This window comes from Porites lutea, chromosome 8 (assembly GCF_958299795.1).
Source record: "Porites lutea chromosome 8, jaPorLute2.1, whole genome shotgun sequence".
Taxonomy (NCBI): domain Eukaryota; kingdom Metazoa; phylum Cnidaria; class Anthozoa; order Scleractinia; family Poritidae; genus Porites; species Porites lutea.
This window is the reverse complement of record NC_133208.1, coordinates 11080987-11094849: the sequence shown is the minus strand read 5'-3', so window position 1 is coordinate 11094849 and position 13863 is coordinate 11080987. Positions and strand designations below refer to the sequence as shown.

The following is a 13863-nucleotide window of genomic DNA, read 5'->3' as shown; positions in this document are numbered from 1 at the left end:
TTGAAAATTGAATAAACAGTGTCACGTTCATTTCCGGCTGTAATATCCTCCCCCCGTGTTCGGCTACTTCAGTTGGGCGAACACTCTTCCAAAAGGGCTAATTTCGCTACAGGGCGTCTTAATAGACCAAACTTTGTCCTCACTTCAGCTGATCTTACAACATTGTCAGATCCAGGGAAAACGGTCACAATCCTGCCAAGAGGCCAGCACCCTCTTGGAGTTCCATAGTCAACTATGAGCACGAGGTCACCAACCTTCAGGTTAGGTACAGCTTGGAACCATTTCTTGCGGGCAGTTAAACCAGGTAAATACTCATGCAACCATCTTTTCCAAATGTGAGTGGTGATGACTTGCGCTTGTCGCCAGCGCTTTTGGCTTGATATCTCCTTAGCAGCGAAGATTCTAGGTGGCAAGTTGGGGGTTGCTCTGCCAATGAGGAAGTGGTTTGGGGTTAACGCTTCAAGATCGTCCGCATCTGAACTCACTTCAGTCAATGGAAGACTGTTGACTAGGGATTCATCTTCAGTAATTGCAGTTAACAACACCTCATCCGTCAGAACTTGATTCTGCAAAACAACGTCAAGGGCTTTCTTGCAGGATCTTACCAAACGTTCCCATACTCCCCCCATGTGGGGTGCTGCAGGAGGGTTGAATACCCATTGAATTCGTTCTTCACTCAGCGCGTCTGCAATTTTGTCCTGATTCCACCGATTAAGTCACTCTTGTATTTCGCGATTCGCCCCAACAAAGTTCGTACCATTGTCAGAGTATATAACAGTCGGCTTACCTCTCCTTGCGATAAACCGTCGGAGAGACATAAAGAAAGAATCAGTAGACAAGGAGTGGACGACTTCGAGATGTACTCCTCTAGTTACAAGGCAGGTAAAAAGGCAGCCACATCTTTTTTCTTGCTTCCTGAGGTACTTCACTTTCAGAGGTCCAAAGAAATCTACTCCAACCTTTGAGAATGCGGGTGCAACCCGCAGGCGGTCGGCAGGTAGTCCCGCCATTAAAGGTGGTTCTGGCTTTACTCTTCTCCTTCTGCAGTATGAACATCGGTGTAGAATCTTCCTTGCAGCTGTACGGCAACGTAGGATCCAATACTGTCGTCTCAGTTCGTTCCGAACATGTTCAACACCTTCATGCCTCACTTTCTCATGACAGTCCATAACGATGAGGCGACTCAGCTCATTATCAGGTGATAACACAATGGGGTGTCGACTTGAGAATGGAATATCTGCCCTTTCGATCCGTCCACCAACACAAACAATTTCGTCTCCATCGAGGAAGGGAGAAAGAGAGGCCAGTCTACTCTTGGGAGATACCCGCTGGTTTCTCTTGTGGGAAACTTTTCACTTGGGCGTTGCCGATCCAGAACTTTTGAGCACGCTCCAACTCCGCCACTAGCAATCGACCACTTTGACGGTCAGTCCTTCGACATCTGCAGTTGTAAACAAATCGGAAAGAGTAAGCAGTTACTCTGAGAAGTCGTGTTAGGGATGAATACTTGGTTAACGAAATGAACTCTTCTTTTGAAGTTTGAGCTTGCGATGCACTGTACGCTGAGGTCTCTTGTTTCTGCTGGCTGAAGGATTCAAGCTTTGAATTTCCCTTAGGCCACTTTTCTTCAGAAAGGGTTAAAAACACAGGACCATTCAACCATCTACTCTCTGATGTGATAGCTGTGACTGGAAGTCCTCTGCTACCATCGTCTGCTGGGTTAAGAGCACCAGAAGGGCAATGATTCCATTGGCTTGTTTCAGTTGTGTCCAGAATCTCCCCAACTCGGTTCGCAGTGAAGGCGGGGTGTCGCTTGGATTCACCACGAATCCACTGAAACACAGTGCTACTATCACTCCACAGGTAGGTAGAGTCTATCCTGTAATCATGTTCCTTGATTACCACAGTAGATAACCTTGCACTTAAAACTGCAGCTTGCAGCTCTAGTCTAGTGTTGCTCAAAGGTTTGTTGGGAGCTACACGCGTCTTAGCTGTTACAAAGGCACACTTGACAGAACCATTGGCATAACTGTATCTGAAATAGGCTACAGAACAGAATGCTTGTTCACTTGCATCACCAAACACATGAAGCTGGATAACGGTGGGACTGTCTGAAACATGACGGTAAAATCGAGGAACCAAGAATTCTGATAGACTATCCAGCTCTTTCTGCCATTTGGACCACTCTAAGAGGAACTCTGATGGAGGGGTTTCATCCCAGCCAATCCAAATTGCCACACTTGTTGAAGGAGGCGCTTCGCTCTCACCAGGAATGGAGCCAGGAAACCAACTGGGTCGAACAATGACGCTATAAAACTCAGAATCTTACGTCGCGTGTCTGCTTTATCTCTTTTCACCACTTTATAAACAAAACAGTCCAATCTTGTGTCCCATATGACACCGAGAGCACGTTCCACAGGCATAACAATTTCTTCCCCTACCACCTTGATGGAGGGGGCTCTTTCTGATCTGGTATACGTTCTATCACCTCTTTCACGTTCGAAACCCACTTGGTCAAGTTAAACCCAGCACGCTTTAGCATCACAACAAGCTGCTGTTGCAGTTCAAGTGCGTCACTTGTCGTCTTTACAGACTTAAAGAAATCATCCATATAAAAATTGCGCTTAACAGCACGAGCAGCAAAAGGGTACTGCGGTCCACTGTCCTCTGCCGTCCTTAAAAGGGCATAATTAGAACACGTTGGTGCACAATTAGCCCCAAAGATATGTCGCAGGTACTGATAGACTTCAATTTTAGACTCCGGTGATTGCCTCCACAGAAAACGGAGGGCAGCTTGATCCTCTGGTGGGACAGCAACTTGGTTAAACATTGCCTCTATGTCTCCAGAAAGGGCAACTTTTTCTTCTCTGAATCGCATGAAGATTCCAACAAGATTGTTCAACAAGTCAGGTCCACTTACAAGGTGACTGTTCAATGAAGACCCTTGATACTTAGCAGCTGCATCACATACACGTCTGACCCTTCCAGGTTTATTAGGGTTAAGTACGGGATGGTGAGGGAGGTACCACGTACGCTTTGCTTGGTCAACAGTTTCCTCTTTGGTGAGTCTCTTGATGTACCCTTTTTCTAGGTCTGTGTCAATGGTTTTCTTGTAGGCTTCGCCCAACTCAGGATCAAGTCTATTCTCTAGAAGACCAAGTCGGTGAATAGCCACAACACAATTGTCACAAAGTTGGATGTTTTCGTCCTTCCAAAGCAGCGGAACCTCGTAACAATACAATACAATACAATAACTTTATTTATAGAGGGAAGCGCAATAACCTATTACAGTTTTCTAACCTACGGCACTCGAAAAATAAATAAATAGATAAATAAATTTAGAAAACTAAAAACAAATAACTTTATAAATATATATATATACACAAAAGAGACAATATTTAAAGTAGAATAGGCTATAGACACGTAATGAATAATATATAAATCGACGAAGGGGGGCAAAATATGTACTATAAATGAACATGTATACATATATACATAAATACAAATTAAAAGACGTAATAGTGGTTGTAGTAGGACTATCAAAAACAGTGACAATGAATAGAATAGCGGCAAGTCGAGCACAGTAGATCCTCCAAGTGCTCAGCCAATGATAGGCGTGAGAAAAACAGACTTCGTAATTTAGACTTAAGAGAGGAGGGAAGAAATTTAAATATCAGTGGAGAAGAAGAAATGGAAAACTCTTTTAAGTCGGAACTGAGGTCATTAAAAAGTTTAGTAGCAGTATAGGCCAAGGTGCGTTTCCCAGAGTTGCTATGTAACGACCATCTACCTCATGCGTCCGCTCACTCAGGAACTTCAACACCTTTTCATCTTCGACAGAACGCTGCACATCACAGTCATATCGACATCCAAAGTTCTCGGTCCGCCACCAAGTTTTGACTGTTTCATGAAGCACTTCATCAGGGGTTGCCATATGAACCTTGTAAACAGATTCACCGTCTTCAATATAACCAGGTAGACGACCAGTAACAGTCCACCCCAATTTAGTGCGAACACCAACAGGAGAACCTTTGGGTCCACATCGAGTCTCAAGAGGTACAATAATTTCTGGGACATCACTTCCAAGGAGTAACGCACCCGAGTTACAGAAACTTCAGTCAACTCTAGGTCTGCAAGGTGTGGCCATTTATCTTGAAATTCTCTGAAATTCACCCTTCTTTCCGGCACGTTCAGGCGATCAACTACTAGAACTCTGTGCACATCAAACCTTGTACCAAAGTCATTCAACTGACCGAACTTGAACATCAACACGCTTAGTCAGCAGCCTTGATGATTTCTGAATTCTATTCAGCACAACACTTTCCACTGGACCCTCAAGGCCAAGATTTTTTGCAACATCTGTTGCCAGCAGACTGCAAGTACTTCCAGTGTCTAATATTGCATATGTGTTAAAGTATCACTTTGGCCCATACAGGATAACAGGCACAACTTGTAATAAAACAGAGTCACTACTACTCTTATGAGATGCACTAGAATGCTCGGTGGATGGGGTAACTGCTTCTGTTGCTGTTTGGTTAGTTGATGCAGCTGTTTCATTGTTCCCATCATGTGTTACATTTCTTGATGAGTGCAGTAATGCATTGTGTCTTCGAGTACACCCATTCACTCCACACGGTTTCAAGTTCCCACAAGTGGTAAGCCAATGACCAGATCGGAGGCAGCAAAAACACAGCTTATGTTTTTGAACTTCACTGAGGCGTTCTTCCACACTTAAGGCTTTAAACTTAGGGCAAGCTGACAGGTTATGCTGCTGTCCATCTCCCATTAAACAAGGTTTTGCTTGTTTGTTACGTGATGAGAGGTTACCAAAGAAGGTATTGTGCTTTTCACCAGCACCTCCATAGCGGCCTCTGAATGGGAACTTGAAGCAGTCATCATAAATATCCGCCTGGCCCTTTAGCCAGCTACAAAAGTCCTCCAGGTTTGGTTGATGTAAATTGCTTGTTCTCACATGGTCCTTCCACTTCACTTGGAAATCTGGGGATAGTTTATCCACTGCAATAGAGATATTAGCTTCGGCTGCTAGGTCATTTATGTATCCAAACCTTTTAAAGATCCAAACAGTAGTTGACACAACATCTGATAAGTTCCTACTTCATGCGGTCTGTCATTCTGTATTCGTGATGTCTTTCTCAATCTGTCGAGTGTAACGTTTACAGCAAGTGAGGGTTTTCCAAATCTAGTTTCCAATTCTTTCAATGCTTCATAGTAAGAATCCCCACTGTAACCATACCCTTCAACTGCAGACTTCGCTCTACCAACCACAGAGTTCTGAAGGTGTTGCATCTTTCCATTCAAAGACAAATCAGCATCATGAACAATTGATTTAAACATCGATGGCCAATCAGGCCATTGCAAGGGGTCACCATCAAATTTCTTGAGCTGTAGCTTAGGAAGACTTGAACAGCTATAAGTAACATGTTTCCTCTCAGCAGCAGTATGAGACATTTAAATGAAACAGCATCTTCGTGCTGAAAACCTTGATGTCTGTCTAATCGAAAGTGCTCTTACTCTGTAATCCTAAGGTGATATTTCAAATGGTTGAGAAACGACCATTTCGATTGACCCTTGGCTCAGACTCAAGACGACAAGAAAAAAACGCATAGAGGAGCTTTCAGACTCTTTAGACTTGTAATTTCGCAGAACATCCAAATCGAGTACAGACTGAGTACTTTGCCTTATCGCCATAAAGATTTTTTCTTTGTCTTTAAAAGTCGTGCATTCTCAAGAAGGATCTGGGTGGCATAAAGCCCTGACAACTGTGCTAACTACTGATCACTTACAGCTTTTGGGAATTAACGGGGCAAACGTTTTCCTCCGTGCAGTAAAAAATTAGAATTCCGATTAAGTTTTTCAGGCACCAATGTGTCTACGTTGCACTCGGTAGTAAGTGTTCGTGACATAAATGGTTAGAATTTCGCACTGCAACTTAAGTTACAAGGGGTTATAGGGGTTGTAACGATATGCTGCCTGTTTATATTGTGAAATAGGTTTTAACAAGTCCGAAATTCCAGATGTTGTTTGCTTGGAATATCTCTCCCAAGCAATGGTCAATTGAATCAACAAAAGCGGCGATATTAATTGTTCTCCTTCTGAATGAACTTCACTTCAAACCAAGACATTGATCTCTATATCACTTGTTAAGAAGATTTCCTTGCGTATGCTTAACTAGTAAGATAAGAAAATTCTTGAATCTCGAAGCTGTTTAGGGCCGGATGAATTTAAAATAATTCACTTAGCACCCTATCTCCCTTTTTTATCTCAACGCCTTAAAGATCGAGAAAAATTTTAACGGTTTCAGTTTTTTCCCCTGGATATGTTTCTAATATTTCCTTTGAATGAAAACTATTTTTTAATCACTTGAAGAAAACCTTAATGTATGTGCCTTTCAAAGGTCTTAACGGAAGCTTTAGTTTTCAAATCTGTCTTTAAAAACACCAATTAGGAATTCTGCACTCAGTATACAGCTTAAATTTTTAACAGCTGTAAAAAATATTTATAACGCCAATTTTCGCGCGCTTTTCAGCGTAAAGTGGCTAATATAATGAAAACAAATAACAAGATTATATCTGAGGTCAACATATGTCCCGTCCCAGGAATCTCATCTAACTACTTTCAACACGTGCCTTTGCAATGTCTGTAATGGGTTGACGGCTTCTGTGTGAATCGGGAGAGGTTAAGAACCCTCCCGAAAGCAATTGGAATACGTTTGAATTTTTCTCAAATTTTGCCACATTTTAGCACAGACTCCAGTCCTTTTGTTAAAGGTATTGGCAGTGGCTGCTTTATCACGTTAGACATTTAAAGTCACGCGAAGGTCTCCGATCTAACCAAACCATAGAAGCAGGCACGTGCATGATTTCTGCCGGTGTTGTTCGGATTGATCTTTTGAAGCAGTTTGTCTGGACGTTGCATTTTTCTGTGGTTTTGTAACAAGTACTTCGCGTTTGGAATTGTTACATATAAAAATCCACAGACTAGACTGACACAGGAGCCTGTTACCCTAGGCTCCAGACTAACATGACAACCTCATTTTCTCTTGTGATAACTGATGGGTCTCGGACCTTTATTTATCCTGTGGCTTGATTTTTTTGAGCTTGTGGTTGAAATTCAAAGAGCAACCTTTTACTGACCCCTGTAATAGCCACTCAATTTTGTTAAATGTCGCTTTTTTTCAGTGTGGAAAGTCGATCAACCATGAAAGCTTTCCTTGAGAAGAATATTTTAGCTAAGTGCGGTCGCGGTCATTACACGGTCACTACCATTGTGGTCTAGCTCTTATCGTGGTCACTACCATCTCACTGCCCAACAATTAATACTCGGGTAAGCAGGATCTTAGGATCTTAGTGTTTTAACGTGATGAACAACTTATGGGGTGTTTCTAAACTTTCGAGTATATGGAAAATCCTTAATGAGATCTTTCGAATGAAATTAATCGAAATTAATGAAATTAATATAATGTTTTCAGTCTGTGGGTAAATCTTTACCTTTAACCGATTTAGTAGCGGATCCAGAAAAAGGGGGGGGGGCACTCTTTAAAAAAAAGAATTTCGGCCCTTCTGGCTTCGGTTTGGTCTAAAAATAAGGTGAGGCGGGGCCCCCTGGGCCCCTCCCCTGTATCCGCCACTGCTGCCGGTACTACTCACAAGACTGGACTGGACAGCCGCGAGTTTAAGATTTAAGGGCGGGGGGAGTGGGCAAAAGAGCATAAAGCATATGTCCTTTGAAACAAAAGAAAGCACATCGCAGGATCGTGTTGAAACGGACTGCTTTATTGTTGAAGTAGGTGAATGAATGTTCCACAACGGGGTGGGGAGTGGGGCGAGGGCGAAGCGACGGATGACATTTCAGACCAGTCGGCTGCCGACTAGTCAGTTGAACTATCCGTTTGTCATGAACATTTTTACAACTGCTTTTTGAAAATCCGAAAATTCATGCGTTTTGAATTACGTTAAAACTAGTTCCAGCTTAACAAAATCTTTTACAATAAATGTCTCCTGTTTATTTGTGGTCAGAAAGCATACCGGAATTTCATTTTCATTAATGGCTGGAAAAATCCCCGCATAACCGTTTGTACAGCAAACCTTTAACCTTACTGGGAGCAAAGAAATAGACAAACATTAAAAAATTAAAATGCTAGGGGGAGGCTATAGTCCCCTATCCCTCTCCCTCTGCGCAGTCCTGAGAGAAAAAGCTTTGCTCGCAGCGGCGGTCAGAACTTACAACAGATCCTCAAGAATGGATAGTACTCCGTCCCAGTGAGAGCCTGTTCTTAGTGCGACAAATTTAACACGTTCCGTGGCGATTTCTAAAGGTCTATATCGATCTATAAACCGGAGCAGGAGCCCATCTGACCGGAGAGATGTGTTGATAATTATGCACATGTCAATGATGTCATCGGCTTGACTCGGGGGAAGACCCGCGGGACAACCAGGGGAATATGTCGAGGAATACAGGGGGATAGATTGGATTCTCTGCCCGTGGGGAGGGGAAAATTCGCGACATTTTTTAAGTTCGAATGGAAAAGGGTAGGGGAATTGCAAATCATGTAAAATCGCGGACGGTAACCACAGGGATATCATTGGGATTAATCGCAAAAAGGGTTTTCCGGAACTAACTCAGTTAGAGAAAACTTTGAACAAAGCAAACAAGACCTTGAACGAGGCTACCTTATAACGCTCGTTCAAGAAATACTGACTGAAGTTAAGTTCACCGACAGAAACGAAGCTCTTAGCAACAAAACAAAACAAAAGAGATTTTACCGTTTGTTACAGACAAAAACCTTTTGAATACAACACCTACAATCCGACCACACCGAATCTCAAAAAGATTCTCCGAGCGAAAATTCCTTCAATCTCGCAACAATCACAAAATCAACGAAGCGGGTTAAAAGCAAAATAGAACTTGGCAAACTGCACGATCACCTTAACCGACTCCTAAAAACAACAATCACGCATCCATTCGTTTCTTGCAAAACAACCGGGTCGATATATTTTCAGATCTCTTAAACCTATCACTGATCATTCTTATTACAAAAGTAGAACTTGAGCTGAGGACTCGTAGACTTTATCAAAAGCCTCAAATCAAATACAATGACTAACTGTAATTTTTGAGCATCACGAGGTAGATTATTTCAGGTCATCTTTAAAAGTAGTCTATGGAAAAACTATCAGTCTCTCCTAACCTCGGTGAATCTGTCTTCAGGTGTTCTTTCATTGTAGTGTTTTTTGTTCAGTAAAGATATTATATTGCCCTCTCCAAGCCTAACACGAATGGGTAAAATTTCATCCCCAAATATCATAAAAACGCCACCTCCGTCAAGTGAATCCTAGTTGTATATGAGGTGCATATCAGAGGAATTTTTCGTTGACCCAGGGGACTTTGCCTTATTAAATTCCCCTACCCCTGGGGGAAATCCTGAATTTTGCTCCACCCATTTTACAATCCCCCTGGTTGGTCCGGGGATCTACCCCCGGGGCAAGTCGATGACATGTGAATTAAACTATTGATGACTGGAAAGTAAGTATTAAAATGTGTTATCTTAAGATACGTATTGTTTTTTACTGATAAATGGATCTCAGTCCATTAATCCTCTTAGAATCAGTCATCATGGCTATGCAGCTTCTTTCTTTCCTACTATATCTGATTTGTTGTTCATTTCTTTATATTTCATCGCTTATTTCGCTCAAGGCTGGTAAAGTCTTTTTGCTTTATACTTTCCGGCTAATTATTAATTCCCCACGAGTTTCCCTTCTTTTTTTCGCTTTGATGTTTCGAGCGTTGATCATCGTCGCTCCACCCCATGTACGTTTATTGAAACGTTTAGGTAGCTGTTAAGCGTATCTAGGTTTATCACATTTTCGATGAAATTTAATTTCATTATGTACTGGCGTCTGAGTGACGATGGAACTACAGAAATCCCTCCGCCTGACGATTAAAGACCATTAAGAACCACGCCAAAAATTTGTATGATGGAATACGAAGCATCCATTCATCCAACCATTCCGCAGATTCCGCAACTGTCGGTCGGTAGCCTAGTGAGGCCGATGTACCATGATCTTGCCTCTTCAGCGTCGCTCAACCTCTTTCCTCGAGTTACGAAGAGAGAGGACCATAGGAACAAGCTGGGTTAACTGAGGCCGAGTCCTCAATAGAGTTCCGCTCTAATCCCATCAGGCCGACTCAAACTCGGCTTTCCCTCAATCCCGTAATGCCGATGTTTGTTTTCGGCGGCATCCCGCATCCCCTGTAATCCTTCAACCCCGAATCTCGCACCAATTTTGCTTTGAAATATCGAATATTAGTAAAATCCAACTAGTGACCTATTATCAATGCTGCGTTCTGATTGGTAGAGCTACTATTAGGCTATATGTTATTTTTGGCGGCAAAAAAGGATTAAAGTCTAGCTTTAACTGGGTAAAAGTTTATCAATTCTCGATATTTTTGACCAACTAGTTGGATTTTACTAAAACAACAAGAACGCTCTTAGTAGCGTTGAGTCTCGCTTGCTTGGAGATGAGTTTTAATGTCAAAGGCCCCGGTGCCGTTATATTACATTTTCGTTTGGAATACAAAACGAGTGTTGTATGTCATAATGTATATACTCAAAAAGTAAAAATTGCAAGGAGAGACAGACTGCACATCTTAACCTCAAAACGTGTGAAACCTTTGAAAACCTTCTACATATTGATATTGCTCCATTGAGGAGTTCTCTTTCAGGGATTCTACACTCGGAAAATTGAACGATGATTTTTATCGGTATCAGGGGCCCATGGCTCTGTCAGTATAAATATACATAGCTTCTTTGTACCGGACCAAGATACGGCTCGGTACAGTATATGTTCAGCACAGGAAAAAAGTGTAAGTTGAACAGAACCTTATACAACACACAGTTAATTCAGTTCGCGCGTATTCCTGCTGAATTTGTTGTCCGTTTTATAAGATATCAATATCGCATGAAAGTAATGACATTTTCCATAGCTACTTAGTATCTACTTTTAATATCTCCGTACGGTCTCAGAGTACAATGTTTAGAGTTGTACACAGCATGCATTTTAGATATAGATAGATAGATAGATCGATAGATCGATAGATAGATAGATAGATAGATAGATAGATAGATAGATAGATAGGCAGATAGACAGACAGACAGACAGACAGACAGACAGACAGACAGATAGATAGATAGATAGATAGATAGATAGATAGATAGATAGATAGATAGATAGATAGATAGATAGAGAGAGAGACAGATAGATAGATAGATAAATAAATAGGTAGGTAGGTAGGTAGGTAGGTAGGTAGGTAGGTGGGTAGGTAAGAACCTTAGTTTATGGTACGATAAAAATATCGGCATTGTTGGTGGGGTCGTGCATACAACAATTACAAGAAAAATAAGGAGTACTGAAAGCAAATGTACACTTAATCAAAGAAAGCCTATCGTCAACTCGTGGGAACATTGTTTAGAAAATGATCAAATGGTTATCAACTCTGGTTTTCCCACAGTACATTGTAGGAAATGATAGAAATTCAGATTGTTTATCCATGTACAATATATTTAATATACTATCTTTGCTCTGCAAACACAATACTTTCCTTTTTGTTTATTGCATTTTATTAAATAACGGTTATTTAGGTACATATTTATAGAAAAACAACAAAACAAATAAGCAAACAAAACAAGCCAAAAACGGGAAAAAAAGAAAGAAAGAAGATGAAAAAAAGAACGGTAAAAGCAGGACTTGAACCCGGGAACCTTCGACTGTGTGCGACTTCACTTTACCACTACACCACGAAGGCTGATTACGTCACATTGGCGAAAACTCTTTACTTTAATGCGTTATCCATGGAACTTCCGCCACCAAATTCGATCAGTATGATCGAGCCGTATTAACCGAGCTATTGACAGTGAAAAAACAATGTCAACGCATTTCATGGCAACGAATGAACAAAATAACATGTGCTTTACAAAGCCGATACACCTCGTCAGCGAAGAAGGAGGCAAAACATATGTTTTCTTATCTCGATTTCTGCTGTTATTTTGAAGCTAATGGTCAAAATCACATCCATTTTCGGCCCATGCAGGTTCTTAAGAATAGCATGGCATGACATTTTCTTACTTTCAGATCACTTTCCAGCAAGCTGGAATTTGTATATCCCCCGTGATCTTTCGGAGTCAGAAGAGTAATTGCTCATTTTCTCGTCAAGTTTAATGCACCTATCAATGTAAACCCCGTGGGGGGGGAGTGCGGGCAAGGGGTGGGGATTTGACAAATTTTAAAAATTTTCGATCAAATTCCCCAGGGTGGGAAACGAAAGGTCAATCAAAAGTGTCAAAAAAGCCCCCACCCCAGGGGAAAAAATTTACACAAACAATGCTATAATACTATATAAAACGAATAAAAGAACATTTCAAACACGTTATTACTACTTTTATTTACGGTTAACGGAAGCTCCATTAAATTACTCGCTGTAATTAAGTATTTTCTCTCTCCACTAGCATCTCTTATCTTGAACAACAAAATCACTCCAGGAAGATTGACCGTGCTATATAATATTAATAAAACGTAAAATGCTTTATAACATATGCTCAACATGTCGGAACAGGTCGGAGCAGTGACCCATAAAAAATCCTCTGACTTTCATGGTGGAATTCGATTTCAATCGAGTTTTACAATCAGATGGGAACTTGAAGATAAAAACTTCCTCAAAATAGACATTATCTGTTTAGATGACAGTTTAAAGTATCGGATTATGGCGATTAAAACAAATGAAAACTTCATACCTTTCTCCAACAACGTGACTTTCAGGAAGTCTCGAGGGACGGACTTGGTAACTGCTTCTGAATTGATACCACGCTTCTGTCGGTCAAAGTCAAATGTCCCGACCCCGGGGTCGCTTCACACAATCAAAAGCCCGACAGCGGGGATAGTCCCAGGCATCAAATCCCCTCCCCTTGCCCGCACTCCCCCCCCCCCCCCTCACGGGATTTACATTGATAGGTGCATAACGCCTGGACGAGTCAAAGGCTCTTGAAATCCAATCCCCAAGTTAACCATCGTACTCATTTGAAAGACTGCTACGTGTCTTAAATTTGGTAAGACCTCCAACCGTGCTGTAGAAAACTTGCCATAAAGAAAACTCTGAGTCTGAGCAGCGAACGCCGAACGATGCACGCTCTCAGCGAAGAATTTGATCCCACCGAACTTCAAGAGCACGTGCTTCTTCGGAAGCGATAGATCTTCGCACTCTCGAGTTCGGATCCGATTAATTACGAAGTCCGTCTACTATAAGTGAGCGAGTGACTCGTTTGCATATCTCTGTCCCTGCAATAACTCGTGGTACGCTCGCGCGTACCCACGAGTTAAAAATTAAAAACTGTTAAAAGTTTTTTCTTGTATTACAGTATCACCAGGATAAAGCGTTTCATTTTGCCGGAAAATTTCACTTTCTCGTCAAAACAATCACTGACTCAGACAGACTCGGATTAGTTTACTTGAATTTAGCGTTCAGTACAGCGAACGGGGTTATGTTCTCTGAAATTTATCTACAGTCTGCGACCCACATTATCACTGATCCACGATTTATTTGTTTATTTTATTTTCAAGTTCTTTTTAACCGATCCTTGATCCCCGATTTCTCGATCCTCGATCCTCGATCCTGATTTTCCAGTAAACCTTGAAGCTTTGCTCATTAAGATTATTCTTTTTTTTTTCGACCACTGAAGAGATCAGTTGTTCCAAAATAATCAACGCTTTCAAGCCATAGAATTCTTGGACCAACCCGTTCCGGAAAAGCTCGATATGGGATTTCTATTAACTATGGACATGAAGTGCTGCAAGT

General features: G+C 41.5%; 2 protein-coding genes across 2 annotated transcripts; both read right to left on the bottom strand.

Annotated features, from left to right (window-relative positions):
* Positions 1-68: 68 nt before the first annotated feature.
* LOC140945187 (uncharacterized) lies at positions 69-1169 on the bottom strand. Its single transcript, XM_073394240.1, has 2 exons — positions 788-1169; positions 69-637 (listed from the first exon to the last, which is right to left on the bottom strand). Exons 1-2 carry the CDS (start codon positions 1167-1169, stop codon positions 69-71), a joined length of 951 nt encoding a protein of 316 aa, XP_073250341.1.
* A 139-nt stretch (positions 1170-1308) lies between these two features.
* On the bottom strand, positions 1309-5469 carry LOC140945186 (uncharacterized). Its single transcript, XM_073394239.1, has 5 exons — positions 5067-5469; positions 4434-5016; positions 3791-4079; positions 2442-3226; positions 1309-2290 (listed from the first exon to the last, which is right to left on the bottom strand). Exons 1-5 carry the CDS (start codon positions 5467-5469, stop codon positions 1309-1311), a joined length of 3042 nt encoding a protein of 1013 aa, XP_073250340.1.
* Positions 5470-13863: the final 8394 nt, after the last annotated feature.